This window comes from Sinocyclocheilus anshuiensis, unplaced genomic scaffold, assembly GCF_001515605.1.
Source record: "Sinocyclocheilus anshuiensis isolate Anshui unplaced genomic scaffold, SAMN03320099.WGS_v1.1 scaffold843, whole genome shotgun sequence".
NCBI classification, from domain to species: domain Eukaryota; kingdom Metazoa; phylum Chordata; class Actinopteri; order Cypriniformes; family Cyprinidae; genus Sinocyclocheilus; species Sinocyclocheilus anshuiensis.
Genome location: NW_015547670.1, coordinates 533,971 through 557,163, shown reverse-complemented (window position 1 = coordinate 557,163; position 23,193 = coordinate 533,971). Strand labels below are relative to the sequence as shown.

General features: G+C 33.9%; 1 protein-coding gene across 1 annotated transcript in view; it reads right to left on the bottom strand.

Annotated features, from left to right (window-relative positions):
- LOC107702736 (inactive heparanase-2-like) overlaps positions 1-23,193 on the bottom strand; it is a 73,069-nt gene that overhangs the window by 14,039 nt on the left and 35,837 nt on the right. Inside the window, exons 4-9 of the mRNA XM_016505140.1 lie at positions 22,111-22,284; positions 18,381-18,552; positions 14,547-14,594; positions 6,096-6,189; positions 4,133-4,239; positions 3,225-3,339 (exon numbers count right to left, since the gene is read on the bottom strand). Of these exons, the coding sequence (XP_016360626.1) occupies positions 3,225-3,339; positions 4,133-4,239; positions 6,096-6,189; positions 14,547-14,594; positions 18,381-18,552; positions 22,111-22,284 (710 nt within the window). The remainder of the gene's footprint in view (positions 1-3,224; positions 3,340-4,132; positions 4,240-6,095; positions 6,190-14,546; positions 14,595-18,380; positions 18,553-22,110; positions 22,285-23,193) is intronic.

Genomic DNA, 23,193 nt, shown 5'->3' with positions numbered 1-23,193 from the left:
GCAAATGTCATGTCCTGTAATGCCAGAGAGACACATATTAACTTAACGTGAGAGTGTGCAACAAAAACGAATCAATTCTGACCACATAATAAACAACTGGGAGCAATAAGAACCTACAATTTTAATAATATTTAAAGGTGAAGCATGTAATTTTCGCAAAACACTAACCACAGACACTAAACGGAATTGCAAAAATGACTATATGGGTAGATTTTCTGAAAAAAATGTGAGTGGTTCTTGCCAGCGTATAACTTTCTGCCAGGAAGCTGGATTTTGCCATGACCCCAAATCAAGCCCACCAACATGCCTCTATGATATTGTGGTGTTAAAATATTGCTGGGCATGTTGCTGTTGGGCACAGAGGGTGTTCTAAGTGGTTGCTAGGGAGTTTTGGGTGGTTGCTATGCGTTTGACTTTTAGCCCGATTCAAAGCCCACTTCCAAGTTTCTCTGTTATTCTGATGTGAGATATAGGGCACTAGCACATCTTTAATAATCTGAATGATTTAAGAATAATTCATACTGATATTAATTATTAATAATAATATTATTGTGCACATTATTGAAGAGAGGTGCACTACTGCCTTCAGCCAGCAGATGAAAAACAATAAATAAAGAAATAAAATCAATGTAGAGATTATTGATTATATAATTAGATTATTTTTACTTTCACGCGGCAGAAAATAAAAAATAGGATAAAAGAATAATACTGTTATTAATATTAATAAAAATAATATTGTGCAGATTATTAAAGAGAGGTGTACTGTCTTTCACCAGCAGATGAAAAACTATAAATAAATATCGAAATAAATATTTGTAATATCGATAATAATTAATATTACTCTGCAGATAATTAAAGTCTACTATGACATAACATACATAAAAAACATAAAACACAATAAAAACATAAAATAAAAAAACATGAAATACAATAAAAAATTAATATTGTTAATAATATTATTATGCAGATTACTAAAGAGAGGTGTAATATTGTAAATAACTAAATATGCAGATTATTGAAAATATTCAATATGAGCAAGAAAAATCGAGACTTATAATTGCCTCTGAACTTGGATTGAGAAACTATGTTAACATCAAAAGAATTACATATATCACCTTAATATTCTAAAGGGGTGGATGTATAATTATATAGGAATTAATGACAGAATACATTATTAGTGCACTTGTGAAATCTCCTGGTTTTGATTAGCATCCAATCAAGGGTGAAAACACAAGAAACAGCAAGAGATAAGGGGTAAAAAAAAAAAGAAGCAAAGCAAAAAGAGGGGATGAGATCATCTGCTGAGGTGTGAAGGGAAAGAAACGGAGACATGACTCAGTAAGGGATTAAAGAGAAATGGTTGGACCGTAAATTTTCCACACAGGCCGACAGGTTGCGGCTGTTGCGAATTCTCACAGTGGGGCTTCTGGCAGTTCCCACAGACATCCAGCTATGTTTAAAGCATTGCGATCCCAGCAGGGGGCGATTGGTCCTTGGAATAACTAGAGATGTTGAACTAGAAGCAGGGGGGAAAAAGATGACCGTTTCAAAAGTTGTGAGGAGTGCTTGACGAAAGAGCATTTTATTGAAAGATGCTCATTCTGGCTTGTGCTAGAAGAACAGTGCTCCTGTTGAGATTCTGAAAAATCCAGATTCACCTTTGATGGAGCGTTGCATAATCAAGAATTTCTACCATTGCTGTATTTTTGCTCTTTATGTCTTCCTTTGGTTTTATTACTTGCACAGGAACATATGTTATCCTGAGCCGGTCAACAGGTCTGGATCTCCACTGCTGGTGGGCTGTAAAAGAACAGAGGGCCACGAGCAGATAATGTATCTATCAGCATCTGGAGTCAGTGAGGATTGCGTGTAGGAAGTAGAAGTTAAAGTAGATTAAAGCTGTTTATTTTTTATCTATATGAAAATACTGTAAAAGAAGGATCCTGGCCAAAAAAAGTTAAAGTTCTTACTTAGATTTGATTTATAGTAACACATTTCTATTAGTGTTAATTTCCATTTGATGTTCTGTTGAGATGGACTATACATTCTTAATGTTTGGGGTCCCAGTGAAGAAAATAATATTAAATGAAATAAATTTATTAATTTTCCCCTAAATTCTTTTAATATGCTCATATGACAAACAAAATATAATGTAACATAAAACATGTTTTTATAGTTTTATAAAATGTTATATTTAAAATATGTATATTTTATAATAATTAATTATTTAATTAATAATTTAAACAAAAATGCAAAATGCTGTAGCAAAAATCTGTTAGTGGTGGCTAGACACACACACACACACACACACATATATATATATATATATATATATATATATATACATAATTGATGGTGAAAATCTACATTTACGAATACATTAAATATATTTAAATAATTGTTAAAAATAAAAAAAAATCAAAGCAGCTGGCAGAAGTACTGTAAAGAGTTTGTAAAAATAAATAAATAAATAAATAAAATCTGCAAAACCAATAAGAAAATGTTGTACATGTACTAATAAGAATCATGATGTACCATGTGTCTGAGCTATGAAAACACCCACAGAACATATGGGTAAAAGTTTTGTTTAGTCATGGTCTTTTATACGGGTTCTCAAATCAAATTGAAATTTAACTGAAGTCTTCTGTCTGTCCTGTCTCCAGGGGGCTGACCTGCGGACACTATGAAAGAGTGAGGTTTACATAATTCAGGATGAAGTTGGCAGCGGTCTGGAGGGTGGGGATACCTGTGGAGTGTCCTCGGCTCAGGTTGCAGTGCTGTCAGCATCTGGCTGTTCCACACAGTGGGGCACACACGTAGAGGGGTTGGGAGACAGGTGACATTGTCTCGGGCTCGAATTTCAGTGCAGTTCGCCTCAGTTGCCCAGTATTCAACACCACAAAACACCTTTCATCTTGGCTAATAGGTCCCACGGGAAAAGCCATAAGGTGCCTGAGCCACATGCTAAAGACCAACTCTGTCTAAGACCATTTCCAAACACTTCATGTCGGAAAAAACTACACCCAGGTCATTTTTACGTATGCGTTTTAGGTGGTTTTACAATACGGTAACGAGCATACCACACAGATAACTGCGTATGGTGTTAATTTGCGTAACCTTTAGTGCGTGTGGTATATGACTTGAATCCGTCTGCAGGTAATGTCTGAGTGTTAAACAGCTTTGACTGCTTTTGATTTGGGTTCTGTTTACGTGCTTAAACTTACAGGTAAAGGGTTGAAGTGCTGGTCGACGAGGTGGTTATATCCATAATCAAAAAAAGAATGTCGGAGTACAACATCAATCCCATGAGCTGCAGCTATACCAAGAGTGTTGAGCCACCTGAAGCGAGCAAAAAAAATTGAGAACATTAAGAATGCAACAGAATTTAACAATTTGTCAGGTTTTTGCATTTTTCCACAGACAACTTTAATCAGTTATGTCACCAGTATTTCAGTATTTAAAAAGCCATTTCTACTGGAAAAAGAAACACATTTGAAAAACACAGCCTTGAGGTGTAGTGGAAATCAAGTGTATAATACAGGTTGTTCAAGGCAAATGAGCACTTTGTATTAAACTATTCAAAGAAGGCCATTCAAATATATAAGTGGGTTGGGCTGAGCTTCATGTGGCCTGAATAAGTGCTCTGACATAAATTGTAATGCTCAATGTGGTTGAGAGGTGTTTTTCAACATGTCACAACTTACGTTCACTGTTATATAGTATATTATAGGTGTAAATCTCAATTTCGAAAAATTGACCCTTATGACTGGTTTTGTGGTCCAGGGTCACATATAGTATATTGCAAATATTTCTGTAAAACATCTCATCTTAACAGCAACTGAACAATTAATGCTTTGCAGACTGTTACAGATCATGCTTTTTTATTTTTAGACATAAACATTTAGGTAAGCTCAATCATAATTAGTTGAAATCCTATATGTAATGCAAGTGATGATATTTTTTATATGGAGAGATTATGGCAAATTACTGAAGAATAATAAAGAACATTACATGAGGAAGTAATCTGATATGCTGTACTGACAGAGTGTAGATCACAATGATTAATCAGAGATATAAACAAACTGATCATCAAAATAGTTAATTGCAGCCCCTATGAAGATACTTCACTTACAGAAAACCAGCAGCAAATGTATCAGATAAATTATTGGTTCCCCCTGCCCAAGCCGGACCAACTCCACCCAGCCACACACGCTTCTCTGGAGCATGAGTTTGAACAATCTGAAAGAAAACAAAGAAAAAGCTTTATCAGATGAAACACACCATCCATAACTGAGTAATGGACAGTTGTGCACGTTTTATTCTTGCATATTCAAGACTTTTGGCTAGTCTGGTCCACTTAAACAAGATGAGACCATCTGACTGATTTTACAGTGACCAACCTGTTTGTTTGTTTTAGGCTGGTGAATGTAAAATCCAAAATACAGTACTGTTTTTCGAAAGAAATTCATACTTTTATTCATCAAGGATTCATTAAATTGATCAAAAGTGACAGCAAATACATTTATTATGCTACAAAAGATTTCCATTTCAAATAAATGCTGCTTTGAATTGATCAAAGAATCTTGAAAAAAAAAAAACTATCACAGTTTCCACAAAAATATTAAGCAGCACAACTGTTTTCAACAGCTAATCATAGGAAATGTTTCTTGAGCAGCATATCAGCATATCAGAATGATTTCTGAAGTATCATGTGACATTGAACACTGGAGTAATGGCTGCTTTGCCATTACAGGAATTCATTATATTTTAAAATATATGAAAACATAAAACGGTTATTTTAAATTGCAATAACATTTCACAATATGACTGTTTTTATAGTATTTCTGATCAAATAAATTCAGCCTCGGCCAGAATAAAAGACCTGTTTCAAAAATACTTACCCCATTGTTTTGAATGGTAGTGTAGCTAAAAATAATGAACAAATAATTACATTTATTAATAAATATATATATACTATTGAAAATTAATAACGAATGTTGGTTCTCTTTTAAAAGCCAGGTACCAAAAACATATTTTTTCCCATGCAGCTGACTTATAAAAATCTGCATCCTGACTCCTGTTTTTGTGCTCAATATAAATCAGACTGTCCATGAATAGTCCGTGGGCATGATTTGAGATGAGATCCCAACTCTGCAGCACAATACACAACCGACTGCCGTCCAGCTGCAAGGTCAGAGTCTGGTTATAATAGAACACATGTTGGGTATTAAGGCATATTCCATAATAAGCCAAAGAAACCTCTCATACTCTCCACTTCTGATTCAGACACACTATGAACCTCAGGACCTGCTGTAGACAATGACAGCCAGAGAATCAATGCTAAAGCATAAATTGCCTCTCAAAATAGATCTGTAAACTGTCACAGACTGCGGGAAGGGTATGTGTCGCCAAACCATCGAAAAACACCTGCAGATCTACTCCAGAAAAAAAAGATGTGAATTTAGACTTTTATTACTGATTTTATGTTAAATGACCTTTGGATTTGAAGCTTAGAAGTGGAGTTAGCACTTCACACATGTAATAGGCTCTAATCACCGTCCCACTGGGTTTGGGAGTGAACAAAACTTTGGCATCTTTTGTTTGATATTTGTGAGGAAGGCCAGTTTTCCCCCTCGTTCACTTTCAGGGGAACACTGGACCAGATGTGTGAGTTTGAGATAGATAAAACAGGAGAGCAGTGTATTTATAGATTGGGCCTCCTGAGGGAAGCCATAAATGTTGTGAAACCTGCACTGCTTATTAGACCAAAAGGGGACTGTTCCCAGAGCAGCTGAGACATCATAAGGCTGAGGGGGGAACTTGTAAATTGTAAACCCAATCAAACGCTTTCCTCCTTTACTGTGCCCTGACCCACGCTCCCTTAACGGTAGGCCACCTATCAGACCAGCGACAGCTTGTTTGGATGGTGCAGCTGAGGACAAACCCGGGGTCCTTGAGGTAAACACAGTTAATGAGCACTGGAGGGACTTGCTCACTCTCACAACAACAACCTTAACACATATTAGCACATCTCGGACCTACACATTCAAAAACAAAAAGATATTAGGCTGGGTGTCTTTAAAAAAACACCTTACCTTTAACACCTTGGTAATCTGCTCAGACAGGGTGTCCAGAAGCCTTGTCTTCAAGAAGTCTTCCACTTTGGTCACCCGCCTGTCAATGTAGTAACTGCACACATGAGAGAACATCACTGTAAGAGTTATGAAATATTATTTATTCAATTGAATTAAAAATAGATGTATATTAATGTATGCAACATTTCTTTCTGGTCCTCAAATCTGATGGGCTGAGAGCCTTTTCCAGCGGTGCGATATTCTAGTTGATAACAGAACTCCAACCATTTAACCGTTTGTATCACTCTGCTTGCAGCACTTCTCACAGCGAGGCTGTATTTATTTGATCAAAAATAGTAAAAACAGAAATTTTGTTCAATACTATTACAATTTAAAGCAGTTTTTGTTTCATTGGAATATGATTTAATGAAATATTAAAATTTCTTGATGAATACAAGTATTAATTTCTTTAAAAAAACATATTAAGCTAGATTCTTTACAATATGTATTATATAATATATAAATGTTGTTGTATTTTATATAAAACAGAGAACATTTTCGTAGCAGCTATTCGATTATATATATAATATATATATATAAGTTGATATATATGTTTTATATACAGTGTGTGTGTGTGTATATATATAAATATAATATATATAATGAAAATAATATTTATAATAATATAATATATAAATAAGACAATATATAAATAATGAAATAATTAGATATATTTTTGTTTATTAAATATGTGTGTGCACATTATATGTATAAACTGATTTTCTTTTCTCAAGCTACACAGACTATACTGTAATATGATGATACTACAGTGTTACTGGAATAACATCAAATAATACAAAAATGACAACGCTATCAATCTTAATGTTACCAGTACAATATGAAATAACACAATCCACATTTTCCCACTTCATTGAGCAAAGTTCAAAATATAAATTAAAGGCATTAAAAGGCCAGTCTGCAGGTTTATACACAAAATAACTAACAGATTAAGCCCATGAATTATATTAAGATGTAAAAGCAGACAGCGGTGACAAGAGACAGAGCTCTTTCTGGTCAAAGAGCCGCTGCAGTGAGCGAGTGAATGAGTGAGCGAGTGTGTGAGAGAGAGAGAGAGAGAGAGAGAGAGAGAGGAGTTTGGGATGAAGTAGCTGTTGGCTGGCCATCTGGAGGAGGGTGTGAAAAGAGGGCCTCAATGAACTGCACCATTTTCAAGCAATATGTCTGAAGATCTTGACGTATCTGAAGGAAAAGTGGTTCTCTGTGGACACTGACCCTCAAAATGTATAGCCTCTATGGGATTAAAGCTGCACAACTCTTGAGGCAACAAATCTTCATTATCTTTAGACCTCAAACAGCAATGAGCAACTCTCAACCTCCCTAACATTATATTTAGCTAACGTGTCTTCCAAGGTGTTTTAGATTCTGCTTGTAAGGTACATTCTCAACAACTGACTTCTGAATTTAGCATTCAAAACAGAAGAAACGTCTGGAGGAGGAGTGAAAGAAATGCGCATCTGTTTCATGGAAGACAGAGAACCCTAATGTAAGAGATAACGAATAAATTAGATGAAGGTTTTGTTACTCAGAGGCTTTTCTTTCATAGCACAGGACACTTAACTGAATTCTTATGTTATATTAACTTTGTTTCAGACGCTTCCTCTAAAATTCCTTATAACAAATTTCATCATTCTGTAATAGTATAAAAAAATATAAAGGTTATAATATTTTCAACACAGAGAATAATAAAAAGTGTTAATCAAATCAGTATATTAGAATGATTTCTGGAGGATCATGTGACTCTGAAGACAAAGACAAAGCAATGACTGCTGAAAATTTAGCTTTGCCATCACAGGAATAATTTACATTAAGATTAAAAATATATATAAATTTTTTTTTTTTAATTATAAAATATTTTAAATATTAAATGGTGTAGAAAGACACAATTAATTAATTACACAATTAATTACATCACAATTAACAAAGAAACAGCAGGTAACACATTAATCTAAAAGTGCATTTTTAAGTGGAATGACTTCAGTTGTATTTACACTTCAATAATCTTTATTTACAACTTTGAAAAAAATGTTTTTTTTTACAGTGTAAAAGAGCCACAAGAGCTGCTTAAATAACTTGTGAGGGCTCTTATTCCTGGAATCTTCCTTTACTCTAAAATGATAATTGCGCATCAGAACGTGTGAGCGCATATGGCTTGAGTTTGACTGAGTAGGTGCTTTTATGAAATCCTCCTCTCTGACACCCTTTCCCACTTCCGTTTCCTTTAATCAGGGTTGACCTCTAGATTAATGAGTCTGTTTAGGCCACCCTCTCTCTGCAGACGCAGGGGGCCTTCTAATTGAGGGAGAATTGCAAACTTGTTTATGCCCTTATAACTTTTAATGACCGCAGCTATTGCATGCACTTGATAAAACACTTCTCATTAGTGAATAATTCAAAGCCACTCTGCATGGATCTAATTAAAGTCATTGAAAGCACATCCAGCCGCCATTGTGCTGGGAGATAAAAGAAAGCCGCTAATGAGCTCGTTTCTGATTATTAAGGTTCGCCATATTGCAACGCAGTGTTGAGCAAGTCAAGCAATTTCTGAGTGAGAGGTTATAAAGCGACAGCCCATCTGAAGGAAAACTCAACAAGAACGAGATGTAAAAAAGTAGCCTTGCATATTTCGCCGAAGCTCTCTGAACACAGCATCTGTGATTTCTCATGATATCACACAGGAAAAACTCTAGCTGACCTGGAACTTGCCTTGTCTCTCTGCAGCAGTCAGCAGAGACTGCTCGGGTCAGACTCGGCAATAAAGCACACAACAGTATCTCATGTCCAGACAAGCTTTTTTAGGGCTCAACAATAGTTTATTATTATTATTATTATTATTTTGATGGCCCAATCAGGCCAGTAGTTCAGATTTGGGTCCGAGCACAAAAAAATAGCAAAAACAAACAAATAAATAAATACATAAAAGTTAAATTAAAATAATTTTTATTTACGTAAGTAATTTAAGTAATTTTCTTTACAAAACTGCACACAAAAGTGTATCATTTAATTAAAAAAAATAGATGACATTTTCTTAATGTTTCTTAATGTTAAAATGGCCCCCATTATTGCTAATTAAAGTGTTTAATATTAAAATAAAAAAATTTAAAATTAAATAGAAACAATTAAACTAAAGCAAAATTAAAATAGAAAGATAAATTAAAATCTTTACTTTTGTCTGCAATTTTGTAAAAAAAAAAAAATACACAAGTAATTTTGTTTGTTTACTTTTGTAAAGAAAATGTAACATTTAAAGGGGTCATTGGATGCCCATTTTCCACAAGTTGATACGATTCTTTAGGGTCTTAATGAAAAGTCTGTAACATAGTTTGGTTAAAATTTCTCAATGGTAGTGTAAAACAACACCTTTTTTTACCCTGTCAAAAACAACTCTTTTCAGAGCACACAGTTTTGTAGCATTTTCCTTTAAATGTTAATGAGCTCTGCTGACCCCGCCCCTCTCTTCCGAGCCACTCTCTGAGGGACTGTTTACTTTAGCCGCATTCATCCTGAAACTTGCTAATTAGCACATTATTAGGAAAGGTGATTTGCAAAGATTCATTAAAAAACCTTACACTCACTTCTTCTGTGGGTGAAGCTGGATCACGAATGATTCGCGCAAACATAGACGCATTTATGTAGATCGGGAGGCGCATTCCCTTCAAAAACAAACGTAATCCACTGCGTCTTCAGCGGCTCAGATGTCGGGAGTAAATGACGACTGCTATGTTCATTATTACATCCAACAACAGAACACCTCAATCGCTTAGGAGTCATGCATATAGCATCCGATTACATCCGATTTTCTTAAAAAAATACTTAAATTATTTGTTGTAACTTTAACTTACTAAATGAAAAATGTCTTTACAAAAAGTTACAACAAATTAAGTATTTAATTAGCAAAATAGTTAAACAAAGTGACAGCTATACGTTCATAAAACACACTTTATCCCAGATTGCTTATTTATCATTTTGAAGCCATTCTAGCTTTTGTTGACTATTCCAAATCATTCACAATTCAGGCAAAACTTTATCTCTCTCAGCCAACTAGATAACTTCTTCCTTGAAAACATATTTAAATTAATATCATTCAGTTTCAACATCCAGTGCTTCACAGAAAAATGGGCAAGCAACAGTTTAAACAACTGGCCCAAAAATCTCTCACACACTGACACCGAGCTATCAGAGCCAGCCAAACATCCAGCTATCCAGATTTTCAGACAAAAAAAAAAAAAAATTCATGCAACATCCAGAGCTGTATCTGCCATAATCAGTGAAAATAAACTTGGGGAAGTTCCACAGAAGTACACACATAGTTCACTGTTAACTCCGATAACAACTTCCTTTCCTAAAATTAATGATCTGATATCTGGCATTACCTCATTTTCTGGTCTAATGCGTCAAACTGGAAGTTAGAGCTAGACTTAGAAGTGCAATTTGTCCATGTAAAACACGCATCTCTATTTTAAGGATCTGGAAATCTTTTGATTATTGTTCGTTTTACTCTTAGTTGACTTTTATTTTGAAGGTCTTGATTCATGTTCCCAAATTCTTTTTTCCGAAATGCAGGTGAGTGAATGAACATGGCACCACCCAAGAAGGGCTACATAGTTAATGCTAAACATTAATTTTTTTTTTGCAAATACAACGCGTAAATCAGCATTATTCGAAACCTGTTTGGTTCAAACCAGCCAAGTGCATAACAAATGGTGACTGATAATCATACAAAAATAGGGGAATCATTGCATCACATCATTTATCCTCCACAATGTGGTTGCCAGAAGACCACAGCGCTGACAATGAACACCTGCCAAAAGCTAACCGTAGCATTGCAATTTTGTTTCTATGCACGTCATTTTCCAAGCACTGGGAATGGGCTGGTTTTATAGTCAGGGAAATAATGTTAGAAAACCCCACATCTGACTAATGAAGGCAGCAGAACTACTCTAGAACTAATGAGGACACACTTGGATACAATCAGGTTTGGGCTAGGGAAAAAAGACATGACAACAACATAAAACATGAAGTTCAAAATAAAAATCATCGGCAAACTAAAAGAAAGCCTTAAACTCCTTAAACGCCACAAACACTTCTAATCAAATCCATTTCAGTCTCTGATGGACAGACACAACAGCTCAATTCACGGTCTAAGTAGAAAACACACAGACCTCGCCTTCATTAGAAGTTAATAGGATGGAGGGATTAGAAATAAGTGGTTATTTAGAGATGAATACCTTTAGCCTTAGGAGAACAGCTGCTCTAATCCCTGAAAAGAGTCTTTACCGTTTTGTCACACAGGTGAAGCGTAACTGATCTCACTTAGTAAACCTACCATATTACTCATATATTGTGCGCAAATGTGAAGTATTTATATTTATGTACATATACATATTTATATACTGTATGTATATATTATACACACTATCATTAAAATGTTTCAGGGGAAGTGAGTTTTAAATTTTTTATTAATTAATAATTTTATTCAGCACAGGTGCATTAAATTAATAAAATGTGGCAATGAAGATATTCATAATGTTACAAAAAGATTTCTATTTCAGATAAACACAGTTCTTTTGAACTTTAATTCATCCAAGAATCCTGATAAATAATGTATCACGGCTTCCACAAAAACATTAAGCCGCACAAGACAAGATAATAATAAGAACACAAATCAGCATATTAAAAATAATTTCTAAAGGATCATGTGAGTAATGGCTGCTTAAAAATTCATTTTAAATTATATCAAAATAGAAATAAGTTATTCTACATTGTAATAATATTTCACAATATTACTGTTTTACTGTATTTTAAATCTATTTATTTAAAAAAAATATTTCAGATTATTTCGCTTTACTGTATTTTTCATTTATTTAGCAGCCGTTTGTATTTTTTGCAGCTTTGGTGAGCACAAGAAACGTCTTTCAAAAACATAATAATAATAATAATAAAAACAATCTTACTGACCCTAAACTTTTTAAACACACACACACACACACACACACAAACACACACACATATAGAGAGAGAGCACATTTTAATGTTTATATATACAAATGCACTACAGTGGTAAACAGAAACATGGTATGAATAATTATAAAATAGAAATGTTTCGCTTGAAAGAATGCAAGGAATGTTAATTGTTTTGCTAGTTAGAAGTATTACTGAACATAGGCAACTGTTGACGTCTTTTACAACACTTCTTGTTATGCTACTTAACCAGATTAGGAAAAATGGCTCAAATTAGAGGCCTGCATGTGTTTGCTGGGAGTGTAAATTTACCTTCCAGCACATTATTCCACCTCACAGGTGTTAGAAATTGAGGCGGAGGTGGGGAACAACAGAGCAGAACGACAGACTTTTTGTACTGCCAATCAACAAAACAAAAATATCACAAAACTATTGTGCATAACAAATTATGAAATGAACAATATCAAAATTTCATCAACAATGATGGACCGAAACCTATAGAAGCCTGTTTTTGCCACTGAATAAAAAAAAAAAAAAAATCTTACAAAATCTCAGAATTCTAACTTTTTTTCTTACAATTGCGATTTTGACTTTTTTCTCAGAACTGTGTCATATAAAGTCGCAACTGCATGTTTTAAAATAAGAACTGCGAGATATAAACTCACAATTCTGAGAAATAAAGTCAGAATTGCAAAATATACATAATCTTGCAATTTATATCTCGCAATTCTGACTTCATAACACACAACATCGCAATTGTAAGAAAATATATATATTTTTTTCCCAGCCGCACAAGACAAGATAATAATAAGAACACAAATCAGCATATTAAAAATAATTTCTAAAGGATCATGTGAGTAATGGCTGCTTAAAAATTCATTTTAAATTATATCAAAATAGAAATAAGTTATTCTACATTGTAATAATATTTCACAATATTACTGTTTTACTGTATTTTAAATCTATTTATTTAAAAAAAATATTTCAGATTATTTCGCTTTACTGTATTTTTCATTTATTTAGCAGCCGTTTGTATTTTTTGCAGCTTTGGTGAGCACAAGAAACGTCTTTCAAAAACATAATAATAATAATAATAAAAACAATCTTACTGACCCTAAACTTTTTAAACACACACACACACACACACACACAAACACACACACATATAGAGAGAGAGCACATTTTAATGTTTATATATACAAATGCACTACAGTGGTAAACAGAAACATGGTATGAATAATTATAAAATAGAAATGTTTCGCTTGAAAGAATGCAAGGAATGTTAATTGTTTTGCTAGTTAGAAGTATTACTGAACATAGGCAACTGTTGACGTCTTTTACAACACTTCTTGTTATGCTACTTAACCAGATTAGGAAAAATGGCTCAAATTAGAGGCCTGCATGTGTTTGCTGGGAGTGTAAATTTACCTTCCAGCACATTATTCCACCTCACAGGTGTTAGAAATTGAGGCGGAGGTGGGGAACAACAGAGCAGAACGACAGACTTTTTGTACTGCCAATCAACAAAACAAAAATATCACAAAACTATTGTGCATAACAAATTATGAAATGAACAATATCAAAATTTCATCAACAATGATGGACCGAAACCTATAGAAGCCTGTTTTTGCCACTGAAAAAAAAAAAAAAAAAAATCTTACAAAATCTCAGAATTCTAACTTTTTTTCTTACAATTGCGATTTTGACTTTTTTCTCAGAACTGTGTCATATAAAGTCGCAACTGCATGTTTTAAAATAAGAACTGCGAGATATAAACTCACAATTCTGAGAAATAAAGTCAGAATTGCAAAATATACATAATCTTGCAATTTATATCTCGCAATTCTGACTTCATAACACACAACATCGCAATTGTAAGAAAATATATATATTTTTTTCCCCTCAGAATTGGACTTTATAACTCACAATTGCGAGTTTATATCTCAGAATTCTAAGAAAAGAAGTCAGAATTGTGAGAAAAAAAGCCAGAACTACAAGATATGAACTCAACACAATGCAGTACTAAAATAGATAATTGTACTTAAAATCAAACACTGAAATTTATTAATTTAACTATTAATGTCCAACAATGACCAATTATGAAAAACTATTTTGCTAATAATGTTCTAAATCTAAAATCAGCATTGTAACTTCCTTTTTTAAAAGTGACTAGGTCTATTTATTTTCCTCTCCAAACCAAACACGAATATATGGCTTGTTGCATTTTTAATATTTGTACTTTTGCATTGTTTTTCCCCTGATGTATCAGAACAGTCCTGCGACTTGAGTACAACTGACACTTTTGTATTCGCATTCTGTTTTGTTTCATACCACAGCAATGTTGTATTACGTCTTTAGAAGGATGTTCTCAAAGTTTCCATAAACAATAGGGAATAATAAAAGGTTATAATTTAAAAAAGGTAAAATACCTACTGTTGCCACGTTACTGCGTCAACCACAGAACCACCGTTTTTCATAAACCTGTGACAGAGAGGAAAAAAAGTAGTATCACTATTCATCAGTATGGTTAAAGTGTATGGAAGGTTATTATTATAGCATTGGAAAAACAGCAATTTTATTCTGCTCCGCCATCGTAAATCACGTTTACACAGATGAACTGACAGCCAAACACACATGGCTAGGTGTCTGTTTATTTCGCCGCTGACGCTGATCTCTCATGCTGTGAGTAAATTTGTGCAGAGAGGAGTTTACCAGGGAGCTGAGTAATCTTAATCAAACGAGGGAACAAAACTCCTTATAGGGAGCAAAGTTTCTAAACAGTTATTCATGTGACGGCAGATTCACACAGAAAAACAACGACCACACTTTTCTCTCCAAAACTCCATGCCGTCCTATAATTCCCTTCTCGTCTCCCTCTCTTTCCCTCTGTCTGACTTCTGAGTTAAAACTGCATTTATCATTTCCATCTGAACGAGACTGGTAGCAGCAAGGGGTGGCGTCTCGTTCTAAGGAAGACCTTCGACAAAGCATTTGTGGTTGTAATACCAAGTTTCATTTCAGCCTGCCAAAGTTATGACTGCACAAAAGCCCCTGCAGGAAAACACAAGGCAGCTTATGGCAGATAGTAAAGGGATGCACCTAAACTGCACAGTACAAATCACACAGAGCAAGATGGACAGATAGCTCAAATGCTGAGAATTTTCGGCCTGCCCAGGATTTCCTTATTGAAATATAATTGACTTGAAAAGCAACACTGCATAATATATTGAGGCTTCTAGTGATTGGTGATATGACCAAAATAGTATATCACAATATGAGTCATTTTATTTCACGATCACAATATAGTTGTTAGAATGGCAACATTTGTAAATGACATTGAAATTTCACAATTATGCATTCTATACAATACTAGCCTAACTAATACAAATAAAAAGAACTCAAGCTTACTGGAGACAAGTAAACAGTCAGTAATTAAATAACACACAAACTAAATGCAAGTCAATTTTGTCAATGTTTTTTCTTTTTTAAAGCCTAAAGCTAAAAAAAATAAAAAATAAAAAATAAAAATCACAATTACGAGAAATAAAATCTTAATTACCTTAGCTTCCAGAGCAATCAGTCATTTTTCATATTTTAAAATGTAATAAAATAAATAAATAAATGGTGCATTTGATATGAACACACATCTGTCTATATAATGGTTATAATGTAAAATAATATTATGTTATTATATTATTTTATGTACATGTAGATTGATTTCAATATAAGAGTATATTTATAATTATAAGTATAATTATAATGTGTGTGTGTGGGTGAAGGTGTAGACAGGGCCTGCTGTAAGCCGCTGGTTGCAAGAATGAGGAAGCTCTGGTCAGGCACTGACAGATTTATGTCTGGCTCTGTCACACTGGGATTACAACCAATTAGTATCCACTCACAAAAGCCATTATTCTATTTAACCGGTTTTCGAAGAACAGCACAAAAGCACAAACAATGTTAAATGAACACTCACAAATGAATTCCAGAGGTATTTATCTCAGACGTCATTACAAGACAAGAATAAGAAAAATGTGGTCTTAATACTAAGCACAACAACACTGGCACTGCTTTAATAAGCTCCTGTCATAAAAAAATATATGTGTTTAGAAGCATAAGGCTGGCAGTGTTGCTCAAACCTTCTTTTAAAACCACACACTGAATGATTAAGACAAGATTCTCCTTTTGAAAGGAAATTTAAAGGGACTTTGGTCATAGGTTTTTGATTAATCATTTGTTGTTAATTAGAAACGGCTGATGTTCATTTCTGTTAGCAGTTTTTGAACGTCCTTATTCTTCCCCATTTTAATTCACAAACAAATGACTCCTATGAATCATTCAGAAAGACTCACTCACTCACTCACTGAATCAATCCGAATGGTTCTTGATTTACCGACTGCAAGTTATTACTTCTATAATGTCTTGCTGGAAACAAAAATTTTTACTATGTTGCACTTAATGCTCAAAATTAAAAGCTGCATTACTGAAGCCTCTGTGCTCTTGCAGGACAGAGTGGGAGGAATGAGTAACATGCAGGTGGAACATTGCTCTGTCACGCCATTAATAGAGTAACACTTTATTTATCTGACGGTGAGTTTCAATGGTGCTACAGGCCCCTGGACTAACAATCCACATGGAGCAACGTAAACACAACTCAGCTATGTGCTCCACCAGGCAGGCGGACAGTACTGCGCTTTCTTAAACAATGTGCTTCAGAGATCTCTTTTACAAGCCATTAAAACAAGTCCAACGTCAGATAAGCCTATCTGCAAACACCATGCCATAACCGGTCATGACACCTTTCCACATTGAAAGTGCAAAACGTCACATGATATGACAACCACAGCCATTCAGAAACATATTTGAGACTTCCATTAGTAGTCGTCACATCAGACCACTGCTCATCTACATACAGTTAAACTGCTTAAATTACCAGCATAAATATCACTAAACTGTCCTTTTTTTAAATAAATAAATAACCAACAGCCTTTAGTTACATCACAGCCAAGAACCGTTATTCACTCCTTGCTGAGTAAAAATTATGTCATCTATGTACATGTAGATTGATTTCAATATAAGAGTATATTTATAATTATAAGTATAATTATAACCCCTTTATGCAAACTTGTTGTTATAATATTATTAATATATTTTAAATATATTTAAACAGATTAAAAATGATATACTACTACTGCTACAACTCCTACTAATTGCTTACTAACAAAAAAAAAAACTATCCAAGATAAATGCCAATAAGAACATTTATTTACTCAAAAACAAAATTGTATCCTACAAATGTTTACTTGAGAGGCAAAATTATCTTGTTTCAAAGGCATTTATATATTTAAATAATGATTACAAAAATGACTTTCTGCAGTGAATGAATAAATTCCTGTTATTTTTTTCCGATTTTGGGAGCTGTGTGTGTTTGTGCTCCCATCATTCTTGTTGATTCAGTTTTGAGAAAAAAATCTCTGAAGTTCCCCAAGGCTATGTTTATTTAATAAAAAATAGAATATTGCATTCTGAATAGAACATTACTGTAAAAACAGTAATATTATTAAATATTATTATAATTTAGTTACCATTTTCTATTTTTATTTATTTTAAAATGAAATTTATTCATGTCATGCAAAGCTGAATTTTCAGCATCATTACTCCTGTCTTCAATGTCACCTGATCCTTCAGAAATCATTTTAATATACTGATTTGCTGCTCAAGAAACATTTATTATTATCAATGCTGAAAAAAGTTGAATTGCATAATATTTTTGTGGAAACATACTTTTTTTTAGGATTCTTTGATGAACAGAAAGTTCAAAAGAACAGAAATATTTGTAACATAATAAATGTCTTTACTGCCACTTTTGAGTAATTTAATGCATACTTGTATGAAAACCATGAAAAGAAATTTCTTTAAAAAAAACTAACCGTAAACTTTTAAAAAGTAGTTTATATTCTTATCCATATTTCCAGACGAGAAAGTGTGTAAAACTGTAAATGCATATACATGCTAAAGGCTTCAAAGCTAACAAAAATGGACTCACAATTTTCATATTCACAAATATATAAAATGTGTTAAACATAGTTGACCGTACAAAATGTCTGACAGCATTATCAAAATATCCAGAAAATGTATTAAGTTTTCTGCACAGTTCTGCAGGAACAGAATCGGTTTATAATTTATCACTCTCCACATACTGTCAAACACATAAATAAGTGCATACAGGAAGGCCCTAATAATTTTTGAACAAATAACAGAGACACTCACCCATCTAGTAACAGGATTGCATTTTTACGAGGACGGCCGATGTTGGGTCCGTAGAGGTTCGCTCGGCTGTAGAAACGCACCGACTGCAGTAATGTCCTCAGAAGAGAGTAATCCTGAGCCAGACGAGAGCTGTTAACTGATCGAGCAGCCATTGTGCGGTAACTGTTGGGCTCTGCGAGGGGAAATAAAGAAAAATAATGCATAATAAGACTCTGGTTAACTAATTAATGATGACTGATTAATTTAACAGGAAAAGTCTGGGGTAAGAATTCTGACTCTACATATTGCAGTTCTGTTTTTCTTTTCTGCTGCTAAATAAAAAAAAAAAGTAAAACATTTTTAATAATAAAAAAAAGGTAATTGAGACTTTTTTTTAATAAAAGTCGCAATTTAGGTAAAAGTAAATAAAAGTTTTTTATTTTAAATTTTTATTTATTTATTTTATCCTGTGGCGAAAATAAGCTTCCATATATTTCTTAAGCAGTCGTGCTGCTTAACATTTTTGTGGAAACCATGATACATTTTTTTCAGGATTCTTTGATCAATAGAAAGTTCAAAATAACAATATTTATCTTTAATTAAATTAATATGCAGAAATGTAAAATATCCATTTTAATCGTTTTAATGCATCCTTGCTGAACAGAAATACTATTTTTTTATTTAGTTTCTTTCCTTATTATTTTATTTTTTTTTTCTTAACATCTTAATGACCCCAAATTTTGAATGGTAATTGTTTTTCTGAGGTTAACAATTGTGGTCAATAGTATGGAAAACAGCTGTGTGAAGATCCTTCAAATAATTCTCCTCATCTGTTCCACAGTTTTATAATGACAGAAGTTGTATTTTTGGGTGAGCTATTCCTTTAAGACTTCTGAAGCAACCTGACACCCAATCACAAGAGAATATGCAAACTGCCTTTGAATTACGACCTATATTCTGTCAGGACCACTATCGTCAAAATGATAGATACTTAGCATAAAATTTGGTTTGGCGGTATGGTTCTGTTCTGGGCAAAAAACTCAGCAGCAATAATAACCCCCCTAGGGTTAACAGAACAGAACAAGGCAGATATCATTAATGTACTTAATGATATTTAAGTGTAACACTTTATTCAAGATAAAGGAGTCTGATTAGCAAGGAATATCAGAAAGCCAAGTCCTGACTGTGGCGAAAGGAGAAGCTGGGGATGGAGGAGGGTAATTTGCTCCGGAGTAAGCTGAAAATCTGCTGAATAATACTGAATAGAGCTTATATAGGAATGCCGCGATAGGTGTCGTATTCCTATAGGTAGGTGTGATCAGCTGAGAATCAGCTGATGCAAGCTTGACTCAAGTGACCTGCCAGAACTAATGCTAACGCTTAATTTGTGGTCAGCACTTTGTAAACTATTTAAACAAGGCAACACTTTGGGAGGTGCTCACTTGAAATCACAGCAAGGACGTTACAGAAGTCAAGTGGCAAACTGTATAAACATCACAGCCTGTGTGAGTGTGTGTTTGTGTCTGGGATAGAGATGCTGAGCTGTAGTGTCAATACAGTACCGGGCCAGGCAGAGGCCAGTGGAAAATATGAGGCATTATTATCCATTAAAATATTCTCCAGATCCTATCATTTAGAAAAAGCACAAAATAACACATAATCATGAAATAAATCATCACAGTGCCTGTGCGTCACTCTGTGTCACACTGGCACGACCCACTCGATAAACATCCACCCACAGCTGATAATATTTCTCTTTGCTTCATTTGGAATCTTTGTTCGCTTGAAATTGTTTGTTTTTGAATTAACAGCTCCACAAGATTTGATTTGGTAACAGCTTTCCTTCAGACGTGGTTATTGTTACAGCTGAAGTCAGAAAGACAAACATTCAAATGGCTGTTCCAGTAATAACATGCATTTAATAGAGTTAGTTAAATGAAAATAATCTGTTCAAAGGATGCCTTTTAAACTGGTATTATGTAACAGACATTAGATTATAATATTATTTAATAAATTTTCATATGAATTACATCTTACATTCAATACGAGCAGATTGTGCTGCTTCCTTTGGTCTCATATGACAGTCTCAGAACAAAAGCAGCGATCTGCATGTCTGCAGTTTTTCTATACAAACATCTAGTAACGTTTTGACACATGCAAAATGTAGCCAATAAACAAACGATTAAGACAATATATGGTCTGTGTACATTCTTAAATCAGTCTCTGGTATTTTTATAGGTTTAGTGTTTAGTATGGAAAGTGTGTGATACTTCAGGCTACACATGCTGTCAATAACATAGCTTATATTCCGTCTAATTTTATGAAAGGAACCAATATCATCATAAGATCATAATTATTCCAGTCAAAGGTTTTACACTCTGTGCTGTTTTTATGTTTATAGAGAGACATTTGATACAAGAGCAACATGAATGGGGCAATTTGCAGCATGTCTGGCACAGGACAATAGATGAATGAGTGAATGAGTGCTTAGAGCAGATTACAAAGTCACCAGGTGTCCTTTTGGATTCTGTTTGTGAATTTGTCTCCTGACATAAGCCCTATTCGAATGGGATTAGTTTTATATGAAGAGGTGGGGTCATGCAATAATGATCAGAGCTTCCCTGTGATTTTGAAACCCATCTGAATTGCCCATGTCGGTCACTTTTACTGCGCCGGTAAAGACTGCTTCTATAAGAAAAATAACCATAATTCTCTATTTTCAGCTTTTGTACATCAAGCACTACAAGTGTCTCAAGTGGAAGATGGTCAATGAGAAGACACCAGAAAACAAAATACAGTTGCTGAGTGTGTTTTTATGGGCTTTCTCTCAAATTTAGTATTTTTCCCCCCTCAAACTCTGAGAGCATTTCTTGCTGGAACATAAATACATACACACATGCATTAAAAAAAATAAATTAAAAAAGATACATAAAACAGAGAGAGAGAGAGACAGAGAGAGAGAGAGAGAGAGAGAGAAATAAACTTTATTATTTCCTATTTCCTAGGAATATTTCCTATTAATCCCATCATGTATAATATTTCCTGAATCCTCTGCAGTGAATGGGTGCCGTCAGAATGAGAGTCCAAACAGCTAATAAAAACATCACAACAATCCACAAGTAATCCACACGACTCCAGTCCATCAATTAACATCTTGTGAAGTGAAACGGTGTGTGTTTGTAAGAAACAAATCTATAATTTCTATTTATTTCTCTCTAGTCCATAATCCATAATAATGCTTCCTTCAGTGAAAAAGTCCATCCCCTGTTGTCCTCTCACATCAAAATCCACCAACATATTTGTTTAGAACTGTTTTTCTTGTAATGCTGCTTGATCTGTGCATATTTCTCTCCCGATTCAGACGAAACTACTTTTTCACTGGAGAAAGCAATATTAAGGATAAAGGACTCGTATTTTAGCTGGAAGCAACGATTTGAAGTTAAAAATGTCTTGATGGATTTGTTTCTTATAAACACACAGCTTGTCGATTACTTACATTACTTGTGGATTATTGTTATGTTTTTTGATGTTTCAAATTTGAACTCAATGGAGTGAGTGAAGTGTCAAGGTTTGAACCTGTAAACCTTTAGTTACACAACGGCACACAAGTTAATCACTGCTAGATGGGATGGATGCTTCCTTTTTCTTTCATACATGCATGGAAGATGTAGAACATTCCATATCACAGACCGATATCACGTCAAAGATAATGCAAAAGATCATGTTTGAATCTGCAACAGTGAGGACTCACCATTGCCGAGCTCCCAGGAGATGTTGTATTTTTTGCCGGCGCTGTATTTGAGCAGACTCACAGCACTGGAGGTGTTCCATGAGTTGTCAGGGTTTCTGTGCAGGGCATTCAGCCCAAAAATCAGGTGCAGTCCCGCGCAGTCGGCAAAGTTGTAAAGTTTGTCTAAAGACCTGGCTGGGAAAAAGCCAGACACAGCTGTAACATTGATACTTCTTTTTTTTATCATAATAACCATTTTATATTTTAGTTTGGAATTTAGACTTTTGTATATTGACAATAAAAAAACATAATAATAATAATAATAATATTGATTATTATTATTATTAATAATAATTACAATAATAAATTATTTTAATAATAATAGTAATTATTATTATTGTAAATTTATAATAATAATAAAGGACTTATTTTTACTAAAATAAGTTGAACAAATTTATACTTTAACATTACCCTTTTAAATATTTTAAAACAAGAATACTCATGACTGGATGAATTTGGGAAAACTTTTGCTCGTTTGATGCACAGGCTAAAAGCAAACATACAAACAGAGGAGATTAAAGGAAATAAAAAACAGAAATGCACCAAAAAAAGTTTTCAAATTTTAAATCTGCCAGACAGACAGACATGATAATTCTGATTTTGCTAATGGACAGCCGTTGGCTGATGTTTGGAAATTCTCTCTGTTAAGAGCAGCAAAAATAAACACAAATATTTAACTACCCTTTGACTTAATTTCCTGTGTTTAAAAGAAAGCAGATGAAACCAGGAGAGACGCACAGGAGCCCCATCTTGTCAGTGATGAGCGATTCTAAGCTAAAGGTCATTTATAAAAAGTGGATACTCCATTTATTGGTACCCTCAGTAATGCCTTTGGTTGATTTCAAAAGTTTAATCTACTATATATTTTATTTAGAACGATCTCAAAGTCCCACACTCCTTCTGTCTTTGTTTTATTAAATATGTTGGCTAATTTGATTATACTTTCATTTACCAATAAGAGTGTAGTACAGCTTCAGGGAGCACATTTTACTGTGTTTAAACCCTTTTTTCACAAATTTCTCACCACAATCAGCACAGAAATTG